This window comes from Parus major, chromosome 1 (genome assembly GCF_001522545.3).
Source record: "Parus major isolate Abel chromosome 1, Parus_major1.1, whole genome shotgun sequence".
Classification (NCBI taxonomy): domain Eukaryota; kingdom Metazoa; phylum Chordata; class Aves; order Passeriformes; family Paridae; genus Parus; species Parus major.
In genome coordinates, this window is record NC_031768.1 from 100,954,495 (window position 1) to 100,981,517 (window position 27,023).

A 27,023-nucleotide genomic window follows, 5' to 3' on the forward strand; every position below is an offset into this window, starting at 1 on the left:
TGCAACTGACTGGGGGTACACTCATTCCCCTCATCCAGATTATTACAAAGATGTGAAACAGGGTTGTCCCCAATATTGAGCCCTGGGGACACCACTTGTGACCAGCTGCCAACTGGATTTAACACCACTCACCAGAACTCTCTGGGTTCTGCTATCCAGGCATTTTTTTACCTAGTGAGCAGTAAAGTGTTATGGACACTGTGGCAAAATAATTCTGAATTCTCCACCAACAGCATTGTGGCTAATGCATTGTCCACTGTTGCTAAGGTTGAATTGTGTCCTACAATGCCATGCTGTGTGATGGATCTTTTATAGAAATGTACCTTTGATTGCTACTGAGCTGCTTACTCAGTGGCAGTAATCTTGCAAGTTCAGTTGAAAAAAAAAAAAGACAAAGAAAGACAAAGACACTGATTCTGTACTTTGCAAGTCAAAGATAAAATCATACAAAACATTCCAGAAAATGAAGGTGGGGTGTAGGGTGTTTCACTGAAAAAATCTACTGAGAACAAGTAATTTGTATTGTCTTTACTTGTACTACCCTCACATTTTATGGCCTTGGTTCAAGTTTGGCAGTCCCATTATATATAAAATATTTTAGCAGTCTAATAGTGATACAGTGTTTATCACAGTACTCTAGTCCATTGCATTAAAGCCAGAAAACTAATCCATGGCATGCTCTGTCTTTAAACATCCATTTGTGACAGCTTGGAGAAAAAAAAAACATATCTTAAAATGTTTTAGTTCTTTTCTCAAAACTATACTTGCTCACAGTTTTTAGTTTCAAAGTACAAAACAAGCATATAATCTGTCAGATAAGTCAGAATTTTTCCCCAGATGTAAGTTAATTCACATGAAGCAGCTATAAAAAATAATAAAATGCCACAGAAGTCAAAAGGAGACAAGGCCTTCTGTAACCAGGGGAGTGGACAGCCATTAAAGCAATACCTCAGGACATTGTAAAAAATCAGGTGTGGTGATAACTAAAACTGAAAAACAAAAAAGTGTCCCTTAAATTGGAAATACCAGCCTGTCCACACACACATGGCTGCTGATTATTCTTTATGCAAAAGGGCAAGGCTCTCAAACTGATAGATTCAATGTACTGCAGACTGGCAGTCAAAGCTGCACAAAAAATACATAGCACATCAATCAATGGATTTTAGAAAAAATATTTGTGACACAGATAATAAAATATGCATATTGGCAATTGAACTAAATTAAATGGAATCTGTTTTAGCAGTTTTACAAAATAGTTTTCCATCAGCTTGTCCCATAACTATGCCTGGAATCACATTAGAATGGTCACTTTACAGCTGTGTGCTACTGTATTCAGCATTTATTAGAGCAAATATATGTGACAGCAATGTGCTTAGAAGAAAGATGTGTACAGAGACCTTATGCACAGGCTATGGCACCAAATCTCAAATGGCATCTCTGACCACCTCAAACATAATACATTTTTTTTAGAAATATGAAAATATCTATTTCTTCTTCATTAAATATGGAAAAAATATTCAAAGGTGTCTTCTTAATCAAAGCCTGAGCCATGTAAGTTCTAATAACAGAAAGTTCTCAACTGTCCATATAAAGAATGATAGGCATGCTTATGCACAGGAACACTTTTTTTTCCTATGTCTTTTATTTTCTCCCTTTGTGGCTCCACATTCTACATCTTCCCTAATACTACTCCTCATATCATTATCAGGCTCAATTATCAGCAAACTTGCTGCATTACCTTCTATTATAGATGAACCAAGAGACACTAAAACATTTAAAGAGCAATCATGATAATAAAGCACAGGAAGAAAAAAGGAAAGCAGAGCAGAACTGTAATCCTTTATGCTTTTACTGCCTTTTCACTCTGCAAACAAGAGAGCAGCTACTCCAGATCATCACACATCTATACTACCTGTTTGTCAACAGGATAAATAATATGTGCTTTCTAACATGGAATGAGGCTTGTATTACTTAACCTTCTTAAATTTAGTGAGGAAACTTGAGAGATGCCTGAATGTTACATACTAGGGAAACATGTTTTTTGATTAAATTTTTTTCTAAAGTTATTTTTAATGGCAATGCAAGGACGAACATTCATTATCTCTCCCACAGCTATCTTCTAGTCTGGCATGTGTAAGCCATAACAGAGAAAAGATTCCAAAGAAATTAGCATCTTACTCTTCAAGCTGCTTATTAAACAGCCAGTTCTCTTGATGTACTGCACTGCTTTTGCTCCTCTTCTATGCAGGTTTTTGAGAAGGGGAATCACAGTCATCTTCCTTGCTAGTCTATCTGTGGTAGGTGTTTGAGTATCTACATTGCAACACCTTTGCAACCAAATTCAGCAGTTATAATTTGGTTTACTGATTTTTTATTGTTGTTATTTTACATCAAAGCTATTCTAGAAACCAGCATGCAAATTGTAGAGGAATAAATCTAGAGAGATTTTGTTCCCCCTGTAAAATCAAACATATTTTGAGTGGAGAAATCACCAAAAGGAGAATTTTCTTAATATAACTTAATTTCTCTTTATTCATTTTTAGTGTCCTCTAGCTAGGAAAGATAAAATGTTTCCCAAGTGAAGAGTCAGATCCTTTGGTGTTTCACAGAATTTTTCCAAATTATTTTTCAAAACAGTTTTTTTCTGTTAGGTAAGGAGTACAGAACTCTTTGACAGTGTGTCAGGGACTGAAGTGGTTCATGCCTTAAACATTGTTATGAAGAAGTTTTGCCCATTATAGCAAAAACTGTATAAAGAAGCTATAACCACAGAAGCCCACCTCTCCTTGAAGATGTCTGACTGGAATTTTGCACTGTGAGTTAAGCCACCTGGATAAGGGCAACATTATGTTCAATCATCTTAAGTCCAGGGAGAAACAAACAAGGCTGAGGGAAAGGAATGCATCCACAAGAAATCCAAATACAGCAGAGAATCATCCCTGGCTGGGTTTGGGGTCAGGAGACCACAGCCCACAGAGGCCAGGTTTACACAGACTCCCCCCCCAACCAAGGTGGGAATAGGAGGTTTTGGTTGTGTGGTGTTTCCTTGGTCAGAGGCAGTGAATATGCATCCTCCCTCACACAGGCTGTCCCAGCTGTGAAACCTCCAACCCCACAGGCCACATCCATGGGACATTCATGTGAGAGGCAACTGGGGGAGTGTCATAATCCATCAAAGATCCCCAAAGCGCTCCCCAGAGGCCTTGCACCACAGGACTGCATGTGATGCAAAGTGATGCAATAGATCCAGAACCTGCCGCAAGAAACTGTGTCAAACTCCCCACCCTAGGGGAGGTACCTGGGCATTCCCAGCTTGTCTGAGCGTATATTAATCCATTGGATTCTATGTTTTTCAGGGGGCAACCTTCACCACTAGGAAGACCAGCTGGAGAGGATAAACAGGACATCATTGGGATTCACACAGTGGTGATATTTTCTTTGATCTACCTCTGTCACTCTCTTTGTCCCCCCACCTATTTTCTATTTCTTTCTTTCTCCCACTCTCTCTCCTATTTACTATTAAATAAAACCCATATTATTGACTTTGGCATATGGTCAGGCAGAGGCATTTCTAATAACTCTAAAAATTGGACCATAACACAGTGATGGTGCAATAATTAAAGAGGTAAACTTATTATTAGCACAGATTATCATCAGCACTCCACATTTGCAATATAAAGTTTCATTAAAAAAGGAGGAATTCCATTGCAATGTAAGAATGTTGATTTATCTAAAATATTGTCTAATAAAATGAGGGCAGTCTTTCATTTTATTAATTCCTGGGTTTGTTACAAAACATCCAAATCTTGAAATCATATTGCAATTACACAAATTTTTTCCAAGGTTTTCTATATGAAGAACTTGACTAGAACAGCTAACACAAAATAAGATAGATATTCTTGACTGGCATTTTGTGTGCAGATGTTAATTATAGACTATTTTTCTTATTCTGAAAAGGAGTGTCTATGGAAAGTTCTCCAAGAATAACTGCTAAGCTGAGCATCTCAAACAAATTCTTCCATTTTGGGTTCTATGTGTTATTTAATGAAAACATTTCTACTACATTCAAGTTTAAAAGATAAAAAATATGGGTAGCAGTCTTGTGCTCTTCTAACAAAGTACTTAACAGTATTTTTAAGAATTCCATTGTTGAGCGAAGTACATAGAGGAAAAAGTATATATATTAAATAACTATATGTATTACAATCACTTTTCCATTAATTCTGTAAATGCTTTCAAAATACTGACATTTAATTGCTGATGTTTCCTGCAGTTGTATAAAGCAAGCAGAGAAACCACAGTGCAGTCATTGCTGAATTAAAAGAAGGGAATGGGAAGAAAATATGAACTATACTAGAAAAAGTCAGAGAAATGTGGGGGAAGCAATCCTGTGCACTAGGAATTTGCTTCACTTGCAAGAGAAATGAAACAATGAACAGGAAAAAGTTAGTTTTTCATCACCCATCCTTTAATTTAATTCATTATTGCCATTTCTTAACATTCCCCACATTTACAACTTTTCCACCACACTTGCCATATATTTAAATGTTAAATCAAGACAACATTTCCATCACTGTCTGACTAAATAGTAAAGCAGTCCTACTGAAATCAATGAACTTTTTTGTACATGCCTGTAGCTATGATGTGCTGGGACACACAAAAAACTTTTCTGTTTTCAATGGGACAGTTTTGATTTAATTAAATGCACGTTATGGTACCAGTAATATATACTGGACATACATACATACATATATGTATAAAAAAAAAATTAAAGAAATATTACTTGTATTCTGTATACAATTTTCCCACATGAAAAACAAACTAAAAAGGTTTTGCTATGAAGAGCATTATGGCATCCTACTTCCTTGCTCTCCATTAAAATAGCTGTTAGAGATTTTATTTATAAATTATCTTTCTTTATTGTTGCCCTCTAACAAAATATAGCCGACATTGCTGTTCTGGTTACCAAAAAAAATATTTAAAAATAACACTTGTGATACTTTTCTTGTTATAGAACTGCTTTACATCAGTGGTAAAGCATTTTTAAGAAGTCATTGGAAACTACTCAGATACACTATTAACTGTCACGATGAGTAATTTTCGTGGATTCATAAATTTAAAGGGCCACTACACCATCTGTATATTTAACCAAAACCGCTCCCGGTCTGGTATAAAATAGTAACATAAAAGTTTTTGAAGGTCACCGTGTGACCCATCTCCTGCTTTAGGTGGGATTATGCCCAGTCCAGCTGTACAGACAGGCACAAGGAGTCACCGTGACTTCTTTTGCCTTAAAACAGCGCCTCACCCTCACACGGTTTTTCTGTTAGCCGGAATATCCAAATGTTTGTTCCGTGATTTCACCCCGTTATCCCTACTTCCAGTCCGGGGGACCGGGGTCCTGAGGGAAACGCACCAACAGGGAAAACGCTCTTCTTTGAGAAACTAAACCTTTTCCTAACGAAAAGTTTATTCTGTTGCAACAAATGTCCTTGAGCTTATGAAGATGTCCCAGCTTAAAAACAAACCAGTGAATTAACCAAACGGGGAGAAGAGATGCTGGATTCACCACAAGACAGCCCCCGGGATGCGCGGGGGCTCTGCGGGGGCGGTAGAGGAAAGGGATGCTCCCGGAACCGCTGCCCGCCGCGGATCCCCTCCAGGGCGGGCGGGGAGGCGGCCAGGGCACATCCCCGCATCCAGCCCCGGCTCCTGCGCACCAAGCCGGGAGACGCCTCCTCGGATACGTTAAAAGTTTGGGGCGGCTCCGGGCTCGGAGGAGGTAGAGCAGGGCCGGTTAGTGGAGGAGCTCCGCGGGCGCTGAGCCCCCGGGCTGCCGGGCACCGCCCCACGCCGCCGCCGCCGCCGCCGCCGCGGGAAGATGGCGAGACGCAGCCTGCGCCTGCTGCTCCTCGTCTGCGTGGGGGTCCTGAGCTGTAAGTGGCTGTCCTGTCCCGCAGGGCGATCGCGAACCGGAGCCTCGGGCAGCTCCCCCGGCCCGCTGCACTGTGGGGGGACGGTCCCCGCCAAATCTGTGTGTGTGTGTGTGTGTCTGTGTGTGTGTGTGTGTGTGTGAGTGTGAGTGTGTGTGTGTGTGAGTATGTGTATGTGTATGTGTGTGCTGAGGGGGATGGCTCCTGGAGGTGTCGCTTCCCCTCCCTCAGCCCTCAGCGAGAGGAGCCAAGTCGCGTCTCCAAGAGCGGAACGCAAACGAGCGCGTCCCCTCGCCAGGGACAGCCGGAGCGGTGTGCGCTGATTCCTCCCATGTGTCTGCCTCTTGTTTTCGCCCAGATGTAACCTGTTTAAGGCCGGCCTGCTTGAATTCAAGTCAGCGGCCGTCTGCCGCCGCGCAAACTTTAAGATGCGGGCTGCATAGTTTTTCCTATAGCCTTTACGAAGTGAATGAACAAGGGGCGGGAGAGCGTTTTCTGTTGCCAGCACTGGATACTGCATCTTCGGAACAGACTTGAGTTTCCAGCATTTTTATGGTCCTAACTCCTTAAAAACAAAAAGGAGGGGTTATAATAAGTTGGACAAAGATTTCCCAGTGAGAAAGCACGTATAAATAATAGGAAAAAGAAGATTGTGGGGCCATATACCTGCAGAGAACCACTGAATTAACACAACGTTAGTAGTGCCGGTCGTGATAAGGCTGTCAATTTCAGATCACATCTTACAGTGATTCTGTTCTATGTCTTTTGTGTCTTACTGATGTTTTTGGGAAGGGCTGTACATGAAAACAGTGTTTTGAAAAGACTTATGTAGCACAGTCTTGCAATGAAATGACCACCTAGGACTAGCCCAGGATGGATTCTCAATCCACTGTAGACATGGAACATCCATGGTACTGATGCTGGGTATACTCTGAAGTTTACATTTAATTCCTTTTAATAGAACATTACCTAACAGAAGGCTCTGTGTCTGTGAACTCCTTATTTTATTTTTTTTTCCCAGCCTTTTGCAGTGGAGGGACTTGGTTATGCATGTCTGATAGGTCATTGGCTTGGAAATTTTTCTTTTCCGCTCTTTTTTTCTCCTACAAGACCTTACGAACAGCTAATGCAGAAATTCTCTTTCACACAGTAACTAAAAATAATAAACATGTTCATTTTTTTATCTTAATTTCTTCTTAATTGCATGATATATCTGAGCAGGTGAAACTGCTGTGGTCTTTTTTGGTGACAGGTTTTAGTGTGTTCAGGCTGCTCAGCCTTCTGGTTAGTTGTCTGTTGGCAGTGCTGGCTTTGACTGCTAAGGAAATGATAGAGGGTGCAATACAGTGCATCCAAGTCTGGTGCCTACATTGTTATCAGACTTGGAGGTTTCTTCTTGATGGGCTTTTTTTCTCTTCCTATCCCAATTCCAAAGAAACACTAGGTGGAGAGGAAATTTACAAGCAAGGTGCTGATAAGAAGTCAATTCATGAAGAGAGTGACTGTAGGTGCCTGGGTGCCTACTATTTGTGGGAGCCAGAGGAAACCCAGGCAGAAATTCAGGCAGTCAGAAGTCTGCTGCTGCTCCTGTGGCTGGAGTGTGTTCACATGAACAGTAAGTCTGAGTAATTCTGGTGTCCAAGTCAGACATATGGGCTGAGCAGTCTCTTCTGTGGGACCCACATCCTCTGGAGATGGTGGAAAATGGGCAGAAATCGGTGAGGAAAAGGAAGTAGTGGTTGATACCTCACAAGCAGCATAGAGGTCAGCCTCTTCTCTGAGGCAACCAGCAACATGGCAAGAGGACACAGCTTCAGGCTGAGTCAGGGGAGGTTCAGATTGGACATCAGGAAGAATGTGGAAAAGGTTGCAAACCATCATTGGGATGGGCTCTCAGGGAGGTGGTAGAATCACCATCCCTGGAAGTGTTCAAGAGACAACTGGATGTGGCACTCAGTGCCCTGGTCTAGTTCTGAAGGTTGGACTCAATGACCTTAGAGGTCTTTTCCAGACTAAATGATTCTGCAGTTCTCTGGTTATATTGAGGAGCAGGTGTAGAGAACTTTCTTGGTAGTTGAGCTGCAGAAATTAAAAGCTGTGTAAGTTGGTCACAGGGCATCAGCATGGCCAAGGTAGATGAGGTTTGGATTGCCTTACATTGAAAACTTGCTAAGAAATGTCCATGACCTGCAGAAATTGTAGTTTCTATGAGCTAATCTTCCCTTCACCTTTAATTTAAGGGTAAGTGAGGGTGCTGGGGGTCTTTAATCAATTTCTCTCTCAGCACAAGCTTCTGGAACTGACATCTGAAAGGTGCCACAGCACCTTGTGACTTGTGAGCTTTGTTGGCAAGAAAATATGTACAGAAATCATTGTTATTAACCATCATGGCTTCATGGGAAGAGATAATATGTCCTGACCAAGTGGCATTTCTGTGAAGCATCTAGGTGTGGTTTTTCTTAATATTAGTGCACATTGAAATTAGACTTCAGCTGGTGATGCTGGTAGCAAATGCAGTACAATGTGTGTGTGTGTGAGGACAATGCAGAGGCAATAAATAGTAGTCTTACCTGAATATTTGATGGAGCTCACTGGGGTAGTTTGAGCAGCAGACAAGGTGATATTTTGTTTATTTCTTTATTTTGGCTTAAGAAAACCACATTCCTATTCCTTAGAAATCTTTCACTCAGATACAGAGATTCTAGATCAAAGAACCCTTTTGTTTCTTCCCCCCAACCCTGACAAGAAATCATAGAGTATGACTGCGCTGCTGTAGGAATTGACAGTGGAAGTGTTTAAATGATGCTTTCTTGCCTCTATGTGAAACACAACTGATGTACTCAAAATTAAGACTATTGTCAACACTCAGTCTTCTGTTGAATCCTCTTTGTTTGCTAGATTGTCTTAGTAGGAACTGATTTCTAAATTAGGCCATATTTAGGTGAGATAGGAATTCTTAAATTTGTAAGAGTCTGTATTACTCTAGTAATATCTGTTCAGCATAATGCCATAAAGTAGACAGCCTGGTTTTGGAGGAGGAGTGGGGAAAGAGGCATCAATTGAACCATTCTCTTGCTGGTTTAGGTGAGAAGCAGTGTTTCTTTGCTACAGGCTGCTCAAGGTTTATAAGCATGCACAGACTCTTAGACACTACAACAGAAGTTGTGGGAGGAGAATAAACTGCTAATATAAAAACAAACAAATGAAAACTAAGTACAAAAACCAGTATCTGTTTCTAGTCTTCAGCCTAACATTTTTCATGTATGGCTTTGGTGAGACTGCAGAAGATATCCAGATGTTTCTAAAACTGATACAAATTTACACGGTGGAAAAGATTATTTGTGTCTTTAAAAGGGCTACATGCTTCTCTCTAGTTTATTTAATAAGCTTTACAATTTCACCTTCTTGCTTAGATCCTCAGGGCTCAAAAGAAACTGGCTGTGAGTTACTGGCATGTCTCTCAAAAATCATGGCTTTTGCTGCATTTCAGCAAGTCATGCTGTTTTCCTTAAACTTGGGCATGCTGCTTAGAAAGGTCTCTGTATTCCTGAGAGGGCTCAGCCAGAAGTGTTGCTGTTCTATCTCCCTCCTGTCTCTCTCCAGCAGAGAGGAGGCAGAGAGAGCTCTTCCTTGGCTGGCCCCATGGTATCATTCTTCTAGGTGGCTGGCCCCACAGACTGCTGTTGGATGTGCAGAAGAGAAAATGAGGGTGGCTGTCTTCCTTCAGTGTATACAGGAGAAAAGAAACATGCCTGGAAATGTTACATCAAGACAGTCGCAATTCCGTGTTTCTTTTTTAAGGTGGATGTATGCAAGAGGAGGACTTGCTTTTGTTTTTGCTTGGCCTCTGAGGTCCTCAGCTTTAAAGTTGCAGCAATTCTTTGTTCATGTTGTAGGATACATATTTCTGGTAATTGTGAATATCATAGGGCATCTGGCATTAATAATGAGAGTTAAAACTACCACTGTGATTAGCAGATATAATTGAGCCTGGATGAGGTCTTCCCATTGGCTATTTAACTGAATTACACAAAGATATTTATGTGGTTATTTCCTGTGTTACACCTGTAATTCCTGCAGCAGCCTGTTTTGGTAGCTGCCAGGTTCTGCTTCAGAAACTGGCTGATGCCAGTGCAAATTATTTGAAGTAGTTGAAGTAGAAGTAGTTGAATTTTGACATCATCTTTTCAGTTAGTTGATTTAACAGAACACCTGGTTTCATCTTTCATGACCTAGAGCTACCAAACTTGTTCACTGGCTCCAAATGTTATTTGGGGTGTGTGCAGACCTGTTTTTAAAGAAGTGAACTAAACACATTACAGCAGGCACTTACCCTTCCTCCAAGGGTGCCCCAGTTGCTTTAGTTTCTTCTCAAGTGCTGGTGGTCACTAGGGAGAAGTCCTCTTGTGAAGTATGGGAGAATCTTCTTGTACATCTGATATTAAGAATATTCAGTTTTCTCATAAATTCACATGAGTAAATAATAGTAGTATTTCTTAACTGAAGATAGTGACATGCATGTGAACCTTTGTCAGTAGCAGTAAGCAAGCTTCCTTTGTTTGAGGGGGAGTAGATTAGGGTTGGTGGTGCTTTCAGAGAGCCAGGAACAACTAGTAATATAGTTCTGCAGTTAGGATGTAGAAGTTTCCATCTGGTGTGGTCTACTTAGAATGCATCAGTACTCAAAATGTAATCTTTGTGTTGGAGCACTTCTGAAGACACTTGCTCCTGCACACGGTGAGCCCTTTTAGGAACACTTTTCTTAAAGTAAGGCTTAGTGTTGTACTTTCCCTTAGAAATACTAGAGGTGACTCCAGTGCAAATGCTTATGTAAAGGAAGGTTATTTAGAAATCTGTGCACAGCCAGAAATGTCCACATTGCAATATAAATGTCTTGTATATTAAAGCAATTGAAGTACAAGGTAGACATTGGGATTTGTCCTTGCAGACTGCTTGCCAGGGCCATATGGAATGGCTAAACTCCCTTGGAGTTCACTTTACGTTATATAACTGTATCAAACAAAACAAAATTTGCATAAAATAGTGTCCTTGTGGATGTGTACGATGACCTGTTTTACTGCTGGCTTTTCTTGTTTTGCTGTTTTGTTTCTTTTCTCCACCATGATAACTTTGTGGCAGTATTGCATAGATGTGGGAAAAGAGATGGTTTACAAGTTTTTATTGTCTAGTTCAGTGTCTAGTTCAGTACCATGGGGTGAGCACTTCAATGGAAACTGAAGGAAATGTTATGTGGAAGCTGTTTATTTTTTTCAGGTCATTAATTCTATTCTGGTTAGCTGACCCTCTCTCCTGCCACTCCCGCTTCACTTTTGTTAAGCTTACTTTGTTACAGTTTTACTTTCTGGCATGTCTTCTCCCATCCCCAGTACTTTTGAAAAAACCATCAGTTTTAGTTAAACATTTCTGAAGAAAAAGCCTGTCTTCCTCAAAGCACTGTGATTGTGCTGTAATTACACTTCAGGAAGCTTAAAGCAAATATTATGGCGCCTTGTAATCAAGACAAATTATTTGTTTCCTTCATCTAAATGCTAGGGCTTTTTAGAGAATGGAATATGAATTTCAAAGAATGAGACAGCAGATGAGGCTGGAGAAGCATTTGGATGGTTGCCAGTGCTTGTGCTCACCTGTATTTCCAAAGTCGCTTTTTTTCCTGGAGGACTCCAATTAGTTCTGTCACCTCTGTGCTCACAATATATCATCAAGCACTCAAATGTTTACATAAAATTTATTAAACCAGGCAGAAAGCAAGCTTGGCAGCCGAACATTTGGTCCTATTCACTTGTTGGTTTCTAACACAGTGGGAAGTGAAGAAGCTTTTGGAGAAAGAAGGGGAAAAATGGCTATTTCTGAACAAGATAAATCCTATAACAGTCATAGTTGTTGAACCACTAGTAAGTGTGGAAACTTTTCTGGTTAATGAAAATTAAAGCAGGCATCCAATTTCTCCCAAAGGTTATTTGCAGGGGAAATCAGGAAAAATAAAAACCCAACCGGTAATGAACCTTTTTGGATGATTGCATCTTAAAAGTTCGAAACTTAGCAGTTTTCAGGTACAGGTGGGAAAATTTAATTCTGATTGTTTAAAGAGGTAGGAAATAGTCAAATTTGAGCTGGAAAGAATAGGCCCTACAAGTATGAAGTTTCAATAGATACATTTCATAGCTCTTAGGTGGATTAACATCTTAAGGGTTGAATATGCTTTTGACCCCATCCAAACCACTGGAGCACTGGAAGGGGAACAAAACATACTATTGTCTGGATGGAAAAATGATGTATTATAGGGTTGTTTTGATACTACATAATTTTAACAAAATTTGCTAATATATATATGTATTTGCTGCTCACAAACTTCTGATATATTACTTGGAGGAAATGATGGAAAATTCCTGAGCAATTACATTTGCTCAAATTGATATGATATACAAACCAAAATGATTGTATCTCAGCCTGTAGAAAGTGCCCAGTATGAACTGCAAGACAGTCTTGGGGCTGTTATGCTAAGGACTTGTGTATGTTTGTTAGTTAGACAAGTATTTGTGTTTGGCATACTTGTAAAAATATGAGGAAAATATATGCAGAAAACTAGCCTATTATGTGAGTCAGAGAGCAGTTTGCCACTAGAATGTATAGATAGTACTTGTCTCTGGAGGCCTTGGCTCATAACAGAAGCCTTCTAGTAGATGGCAAAAATGAGTAAAAAAATGTTGGACGTTAGGATTTTTCCTTTTTTTTTTTTTCCTTTCACTCAAGGAATTTTCTTCCATTTGCTGATTAAGAGATGATAATGATGATACTTTATACAAAAGATGTAGCTGAGAGGAGGAGGATGGGGAAGGGTACAGTTGGCCACCCTCTTGGCTGGGCGGCTTTCTCTTGGAAGGTGCAGAGATACTGTGAGGTTTTGGCTGGTGGGGGAATGGGGCACTGGATCTGGGCTCAGCTCCTTGCTCACTCTCGGGATCAGGGGAGAATAGTTGGGCTCGTGCTGCGGCAGGGAGAATTTGCTGCCTCCACGGAGTTCTGTCCTTCACTGCTTCTCCTGCTGTGGGTGAGCCTTTGCTCCTGAGAGCAGCCATTGTACTTCTACCTTCTCAACAGCCAACCTCACCATCTGCTTGGGGTGTGTTAGGAGAAAACTGGGGACCGTGGCCCACTATAGAGGGAGCATCTCCCAGCTGCCATTCTGCAGCCCCACCGTCTTCTGCTGCTGCTTCAGTATTTTTGCTTTCAGGTCTTTAACCTGACAGCCCATGCCCACCCAGACATGCCGCAGCTCCAGTTTTTGCTACACCTTGTTTTGTCACCCTGGTTGTGCTCACCTCAGCTGTTCCAGCCTTCTGCTCTGAGGTTCTTGGTATACTGCATTTTGCCATCGGTAGGGGCACCGGGACTGGCCAGGGAGCCCCATTTCTCTCCTGCTGGCTGAGCCGCCATTTCCAGGTGGTGAGGCGGCTGAGCTCACGCTACAGTGCCCCCTGCAGCCGTGGGGGAGTCATCGCACCTGCCCGGCCAGGGGCCAACAGCACCCCTGCTGGCTACGACCGTAACTACACCAAAGGGGAGGTTGCTTGATGGACTAGAGAGGGCTCTTATTGGGTCTCTGGGGTTTTCTGTTCTGTTTGTTGCTGCTCTTGTTGTTGTCTGCCTTGTTTGATACGTATATCTATCTATCTATCTATCTATCTATATATATATCTATATCTATCTTTAACACTCAAGGGAAACTGAATATTTTCAAAAAGGGACATAACAGATTCAAAGGAGAAGAAGGAAAGGAAAAGCTGAAAAGCCTCATCCCCTGCTCCTCCTCTGACAAACTGGGTGCTGTTACCAATAAACCGCCAAAACATGCCACTGGGACTCAGAGGCAGGGTCAGACAAAGAAACTGTAAGCCAAACATACCTGGCACAAAGTTCAGTATCTTTATGAACTTCCTGTAAATCATTATCACTGAGCCCAGCACAACAGCTATTTTAATCTGTGCCCCCACTACTGCAAAAGCTACGTGTTGGGGACAATACTGGACCTATCTCTGGGAAAGAAAATAAACTTAGGGACCAGAAAGGTATTAAACGACAAAAAAGTCTAGGGACCAGAACCACATGAAGGCCTCCACCCTGAGAGACATTATGCATTTAAACTACATGGCTACTGACTGCTTTATCCCAGTACAGAGTAAGTACAACCAAAATACAATTAGTAATCAGTACAGGTTTTTTCTACTTTCTTAAGCCCCACGTTGGGCACCAAGAACTGTATTTGTCCTGGTTTAGGGCAAATTTGGGAGAGAACTTTTAAATAGGGTTCCTCCAGAAAAGCAAATTCAAGCGGCCCCCTCCCCCCAACTGGTTTGGGAAAAGAGATTTTCTTGGAGAGAAGTGGAAAAAACTGTTTATTTAACAGAAATTTAATAACATTAAACAATGAAACTTCTTGCTGTTTGATGAGATGGAAAATCCAGGAAAAATGTCCTTTTCATGGGGTGTAGCTCAGCTCAGTCTGGTTCTTATCAGTCCCTCCAGCACTGGAAAGTGCCGAGGCCCAGGCCCCGGTGGGTCACAAGTGTGAGCTCCTGGGGTTTGTCTGGGTTTTCAGTCCAGAGCAGGTTTAAACAGATTCAATAAAAAAGGAAAAAAAGTCCAGGGAACTCCTCTGCCTCAGCTAGCTAACACTAACTAACAGCAAAAGAGAAGCTCTGTCCCCCTGTCTGTCAGTGCTGCAGACACCACAGTCCAGGAGCAGGATGTGTGGGAGTGATGTTTTTCTTCAACACAAACTGCGCACTTCTTCTTCCTCCCCTTCACTCTCACAGCCAGTCTTAAAGGTGAAGAACTTAATATGCAGCATAGACAACGCAACTGGGGATACAAGCATCACAAAATCACTGCAGGACACCATGTTATAAGGTTATATGGTCCCCCTATTTGTCCTGATTCTAAGTTTTTAATTAGAACTGGGAGGTGTTCTTTCAGTTTTGCTTTTTTGTTGTTTAAAAAATGTCTGTAAATGGGGGGGATCAGTCTCTTCTGCAGAACTATTCAAAAAATTGTAAACATACAAAGCTTTATTTAGTCTTCTTTGGGGTGTAGCCGGGAGTTCTCCCCCTTTCTGTTGATCTAAAATGAGTTTTAAAGTTTGATGTGTTCTTTCTATTATTCCTTGACTTGTGGGAGAGTAGGGAATGCCAAATATATGTTGAACATTCCAGTTATTTAAAAATGTGGCCAATTCTTGTGAAAGTTAAGAAGGACCATTATAAGTTTTAATATCTTGAGGAATACCTAATGAGGAAAATGCTTGTGAAAAATGCTTGCAAACATGCTTTGCTGTTTCTCCTATGTGTACAGAAGCAAAAACTGCATTTGAAAATGTGTCAATAGGGACATGGATATTTTTTAATTTCCCAAATAAGGGTACTTAGTAACATCTGTTTGCCATTTTTGCAAGCTCTTCAACTCTTGTGTATTGGTAGCTCCTGTAAAAGAGAGAGGCTGAACAAGCTGGCAGTCAGGGCAGGCCTGTACAATAGCTTGGGCTTTCTCTAAGAAATGTGAAAATCTTGTTTGAGTGCTTGCGCATTTTGGTGAAAAAAGGCATGACTCAATTTGGCTTGTTCAGCAATGTTAGGCAAAGTAGTTGCAGCAAGCACTGAAGCAGGATTTTCAATGTCTGCTGCAACTCCTTCATTAGATGCTGCTGATGCCAGTGCATCAGCTTGTTCATTTCTTTCTGCTGTAAATCCTGGAAGACCTGAGTGAGCTCTAATGTGAGAAACAAAATAAGGACTAGTTCTGTGCAACAAAATTTGATAAGGACAGGTAAGCCAAATACACAATTTCTCATTGTTCACATCTTTTAAAACAGATCCTTCAATTCTCTTAACAATGTTAGCAACATATAGGTTAAAAGGTTCTGGAAAGAGCTGAAATGCTCTTACAACTGCTGCCAATTCAACAATTTGAGGAGAGCCTTCAACTTTCTGAACATCTTGCTTCCAGGCATTAGTATTTTTATTTTGCCACATAATTACTGAACTGTGTGTTTTTTCTGACCCATCAGTGAAATAAGTAATTGCATCTAAAGGTTCTTCACTGATCGGAGGTTTTTCTTTGTAGCATAATTTAGCTTTAATCAATTTGTGTACTGGATAATGAATAGAGCAAACACCTGGAAAATCTAGCAAGGCATATAGTAGATCCTCTGATTTTTGCATTGCCCAATCAAAATAGGTTTTAATCATGGGTAAATAAATGATTGCAAATTTGAAACCTGCTATAGAAAAAGCCTTGCTCTACCTTTGATGATAATTTGAGAAATTATTTCTAAAGATGTGAAGATTGTCTTTGGTGACCTGTAAGAAAGAAAAACCCATTCAATTATTAACAAAGGATCTTTTGAGAAGGGTTCCACTGAAAAATGAGGCCATAAAGTCTTAATGTTTCTCCTAAAACTGCAAGGAAAAAAGGTTTCTTTGGAACATAACAATGTGCCTGTCTTTTTGCAGAGCATCAGTGATATTCTCTAAAGCTTTGTAAGCTCTAGGGTAAGAGATCTGGGGGATTTGATGTCATTGTCTCCTCTTAATGAGTCAAAAAGTGGAGAAGTTCATCAGCAGTGATTCCTAACACAGGCCTAACCCAATTAATTTCTCCTAAAAGCTGTTGCAAGTCATGCAAAGAAAAAACACTGGTTTTGAGTTGCATCTTCTGAGGCCTAATGGATTGTTCTGTTAGCCTCCAGCCTAAATATTTCCAGGGAGCAGTCTCTTCTATTTTAGATTCAGAAATAACCAGTCCAGCTTTCTTTACTTCATTCGTAACGCTTTCACAGGTCTCCCATTTATTTTTGTGTTGGTGCTGCAATGAGCAAGTCATCCATGTAATAAAGAATAATTGATTGCAGGAATAGCTTTTGGACTGGAGACAAGGCATGGGCTACAAAATATTGACAAATAGTGGGCAAGTTCTTCATGCCTTAAGGCAATACGAGCCAATGATATCTTTGAAGTGGTTCCTGTAGGTTTGTGCTTGGAACTGAGAAGGCAAAACAAGGAGCATCATCCGGGTGGAGTGGAATGTTGAAAAAACAGTCTCTGAGATCAAGAATAACAAGTGGCCAGTCTCTTGGGATCATGGAAAGGTTGGGCAAGCCAGGTAGGAGTGGGCCCATGTTTTCAGTTACTGCATTTATCGTCTGAAGATCATGCAACAATCGCCAGGTGTCAGAAGTTTTCTTGTGGATGACAAGCACAGGTGAGTTCCAAGGACTATCAGTGGGTTTAATGTGGTCTTTTTGTAGTTCTTCAGCCACTAGTTTTATGAGGACACAGCTTTTTATCTTTTAGGGGCCACTGGTTGATCCATACAGGAACATCAGTTTTCCAGGTCAGCTTCAGAGTGTTGAGTGCCTCAATGGCCCCTATTAGAAACCCACTTAAATTTTGGCTCCCCATTGAGAAAGCAAATCTCTTCCCCGTACCATGGTGGGGTTTTGCACTACATAGAGACAAATCAATGTTTTTTTCCCTTCTGGTCCTTTAACATTAATCATAGATTCACTTTGCAAGCACAGAGTAGCACCTCCAATGCCTGTGGGAGCACCTGAGGGATTTGTCAACTTCCAATCTCTTGTCCAAAGATAATGAGATATTACAGTAACGTCAGCTCCTGTATCCAACATGCCTGTGCTATCAACTTGAACTCCACTATTTGACAATTAACAAGTCAGCAATGGTTGTTGGTTACTAATTTCTTGGACCCAAAAACCTCAGGATTATTAGGAGCAACTGCAAAGCAGCATAGTGGCATTTGATCTGCAGTCCCCAGAGCCAGTGCTGTAGCAATGGCTATAGGAGTTTAAGGTGGAATATGCAGTGAGGGATAGCAGGCTTTAGCTAATACTAATAATTCTTCATTGCAGTTAACAGACATTATGCAAGGCAAAACAAGTGGCCAACTTTCAGCCTGTCTCTCCACCTTGACTTGGAGCTTTTTGACAAAATCTATAAAAGCCTCAAAGGGAGACTGTTTAATATTCACATAACTTTGCTTAGGTTCTTTTGTGGGCATAAGGATAAAGGCCTTCTCTGCAGCTCTCCTTACCTGTTCTAACACAGGCTGTGGTATTTTTCCAGCCTGCATTCTAGCTTGTGACCAATCCCCTTCACCACACAAGTGGTCCCTTGAGATACTGTTGTTATCTGCATCAATGGCACAGTCAGGGCTTTGCAACAGCTCAGGAAGGAGCTCCAGTACTAATGTCTTCCATGTCCTCTCTTACAACAGATATTCTCTTTGGGTTAGAAGACATGCAAACAAATCCCTGATATCATCAGGAACTAGTGTGTTTGAGGAAAAGGTGGCCTTTAAAGGGCTTTTAAAATACTCACTTTTCCTCCCAAACTCCTTCTGAGCCTTGCAAAGCTCCTTTTTATGCTGATAATCAAAAGGTTGCCACCTAGGGGTTCCTCTTGCTCGGGTATAGGTAACAGGTGCAGCAGAGGGGATGGTCTCCTGTTCCAGGTTTTGTTTTTTGGACTTGTGGCTTCTGGTTCCCATGACATTGTGGAAACCTGAAGCTGGAAGAGGATGAGAGCTGCCAGAGAAGGAGGAGGGAACAGGGGTGGGACAGCCATTGGAATGGGAGGTGCTGTTTACAGGTGACATCATGGGAACAGATGATGTCATGGGAATGGGAGGCAGAGCCAGTGGAAGGGAAAGGGGGGTACCTGGGGAAGGGGCAGAGTTTGGGGAGAGGGGAGGAGAAGGAAGGGCATGAGTAGGGGCAGGGTCAGGAGATAGGAAAGAGTTGGAAGTAGCAGGGTGAAAGGGATTCTGGGAAGAAAAAACACAAGTTGGGGCCTGAGCCATGTGGCTTCCATCATCTTGTGTCTCTTGGGGATCATTCTGAGGGGCAAGGGAGGACTCAGGGAAAACTTGGGAATTTCATTTAGGGGCATTCACTTGAACTGGAGGATTAACAGCTGGGAAAGAGGGGTTTAGGAAAGGGTCCTTGACAGCGTGGCCATCGCTCTCAAGGCAAGGGTGCCGAGAATGCTGTGGGAGGCCAGGGAGTTGGTAGCTCTCCTGCGCTGCTTCATCGCGGTTTGCCTGGCACAGACTTCCCAATGCAAGGGACAAGGATTTTGGATCAGGGGAGGCAGGGATTTTGGTTCGAGCTTTTCCTCCACTTTCTTTTCTTCAACTATCACTGATTGAATTAGCACAAACAAGGAAAAGAATTTAGCAACCAAGACATCCCCTTTATTTTTCAAGACTGTTAATTTGTTCCCAACTACATGCTAGAAGGGCATGGTTGGTATTTTCTCTGGGGATACCCTTGGAAAGTGGAGGAAAAGCCATTGAACAAACCATTTTAACAATGCCTTTGAAAACTTTCTTTTCCCATCCTCCAGGGTACCCACAATCTGAAAATAAATCCCTCTCTGCTGCACTGACAATTCTGTACCCATTTTCTTTGATGTTAAGCTGCATCAGCACAGCAAAAATCCATCCTCCCCTGCAGCAAAAGAAACAACAAACTAAAGAATTCCACAGCCAGTCTCAGAGACAGGGTGGTTTCCGCAGCCAATTATTATGGCCTGTAGGATTGTGGGCCCCCCCTCCACCACTCCTGGGGAGCAATGCACCCTTCCCACAACTTGTGAGCACCCTCAGCCTAACTTGGGGGATACTCACCCTCCTTTGGTCCACTGGACAGGGGCTGCAGGGAAGTGCTCCTCAGGGAAGTGGTCCTCTGGATGCTAGAGGGTTATTGCTTCCTCCCATCAAGAGCCACCGGAGAAAAACCGGTCTGCTGCACTCGGAGGCAGCTGACGGCCAGAACTTCTTGGATAAAATCCACAGTTCATCCGTGGGGTCCATTCACAGGGCCTCACGTTGGGCGCCAGCTATTGCATCTCGCTGGAGCTTATCTGGCTCTGTCACTTTGTCCTGCTCCAGGAGTGGGTCACACCCCAGGAGCAGGATGACCCAAGGTGTCACTAGAGCACTCACTCTACGGCTTTTTGGCTGTCAGTCTGTGCTCTGAGGAGACAAGGACAAGAGGGAGGTCTTTTGCCTGGGATAATAGAGGATTTATTGCTCTGGGGAATCTTGTGAGCAAAAGACAGAAAATGTGAGCGTGCAACAGTTGAAATATGGAGGCTGTTCAAAGGGAAGGTACAAAGCATCAGCTAATCAGAGATATCCTGGGGAGGGTAAAAGGCAGGGTTCACAAAATCATCATCCAATGAGGGTGGTGGTGGGGGAAATTGGGTCAGTGGATTAATCAAATGTCGAAATTTAGGGGATTTGCAAAGTGGAATTCCAAGCATGTGGTGGGCCTAAGGTAGGATTGACAGGAGACTCAGGGTAGATTGAGAATGTGGGGTGGGTGGGTCTGGGAGGGTGATAATTTGGACCAAACCATCACACTGGGCAATAACAGAACATACCATTAAAAAGAAACCCACTGCAACATGAAAGAAAGACATGGAGGTGCTGGTGCAGGTCCAGAGAAGGGCAACAGCTGGGGAAGGGTCTGGAGCACAAGGCTGATGAGAAGCAGCTGAGGGAGCTGGGAATTTTCAGCTTGGAGAAAAGGAGGCTCAGGGGGAAGCTTCCCACTCTCTACAACTCCCTGAAAGGAGGGTGGAGCCAGGTCAGGTCATTCTCTCAGGGAAAAAAATGACAGGAGAACAGGAAATGGCCTCAAGTTGTGTCAGGGAACGTTCAGGTTGGACATTGGGAAGAAATTCTTCTTGAGAAGAGATGTCAAACATTGGAATGAGGTGCACATGGAGGTGGTGGAGTTCCCATCCCTGGAGGTGTCCAAGGAATGACTGGACATGGCACTCAGTGCTCTGGTTTGAGGGATAAGGGAGGGATTGGTCACAGGTTGAACTCGATGGTCCTGGAGGTCTTTTATAACCTTTATGATTCTCTGACTTCTAAAGGAAACTTTAAGCAATAATTGTGTCACCCAGGTTTCTAGAACATCAATATGCCATGAGCAGTTGGTTATAAAGGGAATGTAGGCAGAAGCAATGTAGATGACAAAACAGTAGCTTAAAGCAACATATATGCTTATATGGCAGGCATGACTTAATAAAATGTGTTGATCTATTGACTCTAACAAGAATTCTAGAAATGTAATGTTGATTTCTTCTAATGAACTTCCTCCTTTGAGTGTGAAAAGCAGCTTCTGTTTGTTCTAGCTTCTCTAGGCATGTGTTAGCCTTAATGGGATTAGAGTGGCTTCAGTCCTGTTCAAATGTGCCAGATGTTTTTATAAAATTTGATATTAAACAACTGAATTAATGGTGTTATATGTGTTGTAGAGATATTGCAGACAGCCATTTTAACCACCAGACTTTTAAGCATGGTAGTTGTGCTGGGGATAGTAGTGACCCAGAGGGTAGAATCCTTAATTGCATATGGCTTACTCTAAAAAAAAAAATCATGGCTTAAAAAAATATTTTTATTGTGTTTTTACAGAATTTCAGGATTGCTGACGTATTTTTCTTGTTTAATTTTTGTCTCAGTTTGAGATAATTTAAAGGTGAACATTTTGGAATGAGTTACCTCCTCTAATGGGTTCCAACAATCCCTTTCCAGCAATAGGAAATGAACAAATAGACAAAAATGGAAAAAAACCCCACACAACAGTTTATTAACTAACAATGCCCACAAGGCAGGGAAAAAAGTAAATAACTGGTAGATCCCAAACTGTTAGACTTCACACCCCACACACTGGAGCAAAGACCCAAAATGCCAGAGGTTACCTGCTCAACATGCAATACAAGATGGTGTAGGCTTCCATCTTGGGAAGGTGTGAGCTTTCATAGAGCAGTTCCAGCAGCAGATGGAGGCCCAGTGGCTCATCTGGCATCAGCTTTCTCCCCACAACAAAGCACAGCAGATCATGGCAGGTAAAGCAGCTGGTCTGGAGCCTCTCAGTGTGTTTTCTTCCCAGCTCAATGTGGTTCACTGTCACTTGCGTTGGAGTAGGGCAGCTCTGCTGCTGGCACAATGTCCCTGGTCTCTGACAAGGAGCTGCTCAGTTCTCCTTAAGGCAGCCCAAAGACTGCAACTGCAGCTTCTCCGAGCCAAGGAAAGGAAATGCTTTTTGCCTGGCCCGGAAACCAAACCAGCCCAGCAAAACCCACACCAGAGCCATGAAAAAGCCATGAAAAACCTGGGCAGGGAGCTTTCAAAAATGCTTATGGAAGAGCAAAACTCTTCATCCCCCTGGTCCCCCCACATACCAGGTGTTGCATTACAGGGTCTTAAAGATACAATGCCCATTTTTGGGCACAGAGCAGAGGATCATGGAATACACTGTCATAATAAATAGTTCTAAGACAATTTTTGCAACAGTGAAACAGCTTAATGTATGTACCTGCAGACAAGATCATCAAATCCCATTACATGAAGAAGCAAACCACTGAATTGTGGATATTGGCTCATGTACTGAGCTTTCCCTTTGTCCAATGCAAAGCTGTGAAGTGTTTCATCAGGGAAACACTCTTGAGGATGTGACTCCTAAAACATCTTTCCTGTGGAAACCTGTGATGATCACCGAGTTAAAATTTATGCTTGATTTCAAAATAGATAAGGCATAGAGTTTGTTTATTCCTGTTTCCTATGTAACTTTCCAGTGTTGTTGTAATGCTTTCTAATCTGAATAGCTGTATGTTGTTTTGCTTGTGTAGCTTTTACTGTGAAGAGGATTGTAGTGTCTTGTAGTTGGGTTTTTTAATTTTCTTCTTCCCCCGAAGGAAAACTTGGCACCTCTTATACTGTGACCTATTGTTCCTAGCTTTACCTTTTCCTTTGAGTGTGAAAAACATCTTCTGTTTGCTATAGCTTCTCTTGGCATGTGTTAGCCTTAATGGAATTAGTGTGGCTTCAGTCTTGTTCAAATGTTTCTATACATCTACAGAAGATGTTTCTATAAAATTTGACATTAAACAACTAAATGATCTATTAAAGGCCTGTGGAATTAAAGTTAAAAATATGCATTCATACTGTAAAACTACAATGTTGATTGAAAGTACTGGTCATCAGACATGACTGTTAGTTGCTTCTGCCAGGAAGGGATTATTGAGCAACCTTACGTAATGTAAAAGATCATGTGTGAATGAGAATGGGATGAGCAATTTGGCCATTGCATTTGGGTTCTTAGGAAGGGTTCACCATATTCTTTTAGCTGTGAGAATTGGTCATCATATTTCCTGCTCATATTAGCAAAGAATCTAGTCTTTAGTCTGCAGAACAAAAAGCTTAAAAACTAAGTTCCGTGCTATTGCTCAATAGGATGCAGTCCTAAAATTAATGGCTCAAGTGATATTTACACAAGTGAAACCCCCACCCCAGTTACTGAAAACATCTCAGAAATTCTGAAGTCATAAAGCATTGCACAAGACCCTTGCTGAGTATTTAAAGAGCATATGTAAAGCCCTTTTTAACAATTCATCTCAAGGAGTTATATGCATTGCATGTAGAAATATATTCTAGGTCAATGTTTGCTTCAGAGAGAATGAATTTTTGAAAAAATTTAAAGGATTTCATATGTTTTATCTCCATCATTGGGGGAACGTAGTGGGATATAAAGTGTCGGTGCTGACTTGGTTTTGGTCATTATACTTTGCTGCAAATGAGATATTTGCCTGTAGTTCGCCAAATTAGCTATCCTGCCTGCTATTTGGGATGTTTGCTGTGCACAATTCTGGTTAGTTGTCTACTCCTATACCTTTAGAAGCCAGAACTTAATACAGCATTGTATGTACTCATCCTCTGCAGTGTGTTTTGTAGAAATACTGAGATTAATCAAAAAAGCGTTGAGAGGATCCATTTGAGAGGGACTGAGGATGGCAGACAGGTTGAAACTGGATGATTTTTAAGGTTTTTTTTCAACCCAAATATCACAGATAGATATATGTTCACCCAGATATATATTCACCCACATATCACAGATAGGATTTTGTGATGCACAAGAAATTTGGTTCCATCTTAAATTACTAGGACTAACTATAGGATGTGACACCTCCCCACTTTATCGATGTATTTACTTAGAACAATTGTAAATTATACTGTCAAGGTGCTCCTCCTAAACGTCTGGAAACATGCTCCAACAGTAAGGGAACTTGTCTGACTTCACTGGCTCTGAATGAGCAAGGTCTCCAGTTTCATATGCAGTTTATTGGAATTGTAACTGATACTAGTTGATAAAGTTTGAAAGTAAAATAAATCTGTTTTCAGGATTTCAAGGTAAGTAATGAGTGTATTTATAGGTTTGTAAATGAGGTGACTTCATGGAAGTGTTTATTCTTTCCAAATTGTTTGGCAATTCTAGCAAAAGTCATTTAAAGGTTATAGGCGACTTCAGAGATCTTTATTGCAAATCGTGGGCCAGAATCGGTGTGTTCATTTAGAGAGTGGTGGGGTATTGTTTGTTTCTTCTGGTCTCCCAACTCTCTTGTGTTTCAGAACTGATGTTTCAGTTGATGTAAATCAGTCTTGGTACTGTTGACTCCAGAGAAACACGCTGGTTTGCACTGGGTACCAAGCTTTGTTTTGCAAATTTAATAATGGAGTTTCTCTAGGTGTTTGCACAGGCAAGCTGAATTCTTACCCCTAGAAATGCAAAGGGAAACCTGTTTGCTCAGCTTTGCACTGTGTGATATGAGGGGGGTGGGACAGCAGGGGTAAGGGGCTTCTACACCAATGGCCTATTCACGTAGTCTTTTGAAACATGAAGCGCTAGACACATGTCCTCAGTATCTTGATGCATCCTAAAATAAGCAACAGCTGCAACAGCTATAGGCTCTCACTGCATTTACAAGCTGTCTTTGAGCTGCCAATGAGTTGCTGTGGAAACCATTGCTGAGCAGGACCAGGAAAAGGCTGTAAAATAGGCTTTTTTTGAGAGCCTGACGAGTTGAAACCACCATCCCCCATTTGCAGAAGTTCCCTCTGAATTGCCATGGAGACAAGAGGAGTACTGGTGTTTTGAGACTTGTAAAAGTGCAAGCTATAAATATTTATTTGGCTAGCAGCATATGTTTTCTGTGATGTCTTGGAATAAACTCCATGCTACATTGAACCTTTGCAAGTTGTGCATTCTGTGCATTCAAACCCTTCCTCTCTTCTGTGTGAGTAGAAAAGAAGGAAGCTATATAAACATTGAAGGGAATTAAATATTACATTTTGATTATTAATTATAAAACATTAAATTATAGTTTTTCCTCAGCATTTCCCTCTCTCATGCAGTACTCTTTCAGTGTTGCAGACTACTGAAAGCACATAGGAGTCTGTTGAGTTTATCTAAAATTGTTCTACTTTTGTGTTCAGTTTTTCAGAAAGGCTGACCTAAATAATCTCTTGCTTTCTTGCCCTGTGCCACTTGATTTTTTTTTTTTTCCTTTTCACTTTCTCCTCTACAAGCACTTCAGGTTTTGTGTTTCCAGAGCCAACTGTCCTTGGGGCTCTGAAATGAAATGAATCATTAACATGACCTTAAATTCTTAGGACTCCTACTGATAACTTTAGATAATTGGCTCTGAAAACTTTAGTCTTTTGTTACTTTTACTTTCAAGATTTTTTTTTAATTGAAAGTTAAGAATAAAGACACCATGACGGATGTTCTGGTCATTCTTACGTTGGCATTATAAATAAAAATCTCCTGCTTGGTCTGATCTGTAGCTGTGGCATTTACCACAGGAACTTCTTGTCCCTGTGGGACTTAGTGTTCCTCAAATCATCCAACACCAGCTTTTACTACAGGTAGAAATCCTGCTCTTAGTCACTTTCTGGAAACACTTGTCTCCCCTGTTTAGATAACTCCTAGCTGAATGAAAATGCTGTTCTGCATTCTGTTTCTCAGACTCTTACTGAAGCTGCTTAAAACCTACCTTCTGTAAAGATGAGTGGGAAGAACTGTTTTTCAGGTTACGCTATATCTAAGTAAAATAATGCATTAATTAAAATTAATGTAATTTTTGTATTAGGCTCTGGAACTCTGGATATGTAATTAGTTAATTGACACGTATTTCCTGTTCATGTTGCAATTGTGTCCAGATTCTCAGCTGCTTTTTTTAAGGGGGAGAAGGGAGGTAAAACAGTTCAACAAAGCTTTGCCCAGTTGTCAAAGAGTGCAGTGGCTTGATAACATAAATTGCTGTTGTGAGAATGCATTGACTTTTTTGAGAAAATAATAAAGGGATGTCTCTAGAAGCATTTGAATATATTTAAAGTTTGTTCAAAACTTTAGAAAGCTGTGTGAACAGAGAAAGAGGAGAGGGACAGCTAGTTCTTCTTGCATATATAGACTTTAGGGTGCAGAACTTTTTTTTTCCTGAGATAACCCTTTTTCCAGGCATGATATTTAAAATAGTATGTCCACTATAGATATGTTAATAACTTCAACACCTTTCATTTTGGAATGGGATTAATCATCTGAAAACACAAAAAATTAACTACTGCATCATGTTGCAGTACAGGAAAGCTATTTCAAACTGGGCAGCCATTTAAAATCTGTCACTTTAGCTTAACTTTTGGTTGGTTGTGGTTGGGGATTTTGGTTGTTGCTTGGTGTGCTTTGGGGTTTTGGCTTCTTTTTCCTCTGAAACTAGTACTTGTCAGGGGAGGAACCTCCCTATAAAGCATTTTAGGGTGGCACTTTGCTTTGTTGCAGTAAAAGACCTGGAGGCAAGAGACCTTAAAACTTGATGAGTTTGTCTTACATGAGTATCTGTAGATATATTTTTTTAATAATTTGACTGCTTTTGTTATTGAGATCTTTTATTAAAAATGGTGAAGAGTGTCTTCTGACTTCCCAGCAAAACATTTAATATCTGTGTCATATACCTAATTGACCTACCATCTAGATGCTGGGCCTTGTTGTCAGTCTCTAATGTATTCCTCTGCTCGGGAGAGCAACTGGAGTGGAGGATTAGACAAGACAGAAAGTTGGTTCCAAAAAGGCAAGTGTAAAAAAAAAAAAGTATAGAGGATGTTTTCCAGTGCCTCACCATCCTCACAGGGAAGAATTTCTTCCCAATATCT

The 27,023-nt window shown here is 41.2% G+C and overlaps 1 protein-coding gene across 2 annotated transcripts in view; it reads left to right on the top strand.

Annotated features, from left to right (window-relative positions):
* Positions 1-5,753: 5,753 nt before the first annotated feature.
* The window catches only part of JAM2 (junctional adhesion molecule 2), a 48,191-nt gene continuing 26,921 nt past the window's right edge, over positions 5,754-27,023 (top strand). Inside the window, exon 1 of one of the 2 annotated variants that reach the window (XM_015628866.3) lies at positions 5,754-5,936. In XM_015628866.3, the coding sequence (XP_015484352.1) occupies positions 5,882-5,936 (55 nt within the window). In that variant the 5' untranslated portion in view covers positions 5,754-5,881. Of the gene's footprint in view, positions 5,937-14,042; positions 14,131-27,023 lie in introns of those variants that run through there. The other variant, XM_015628858.3, reaches the window with a different exon arrangement.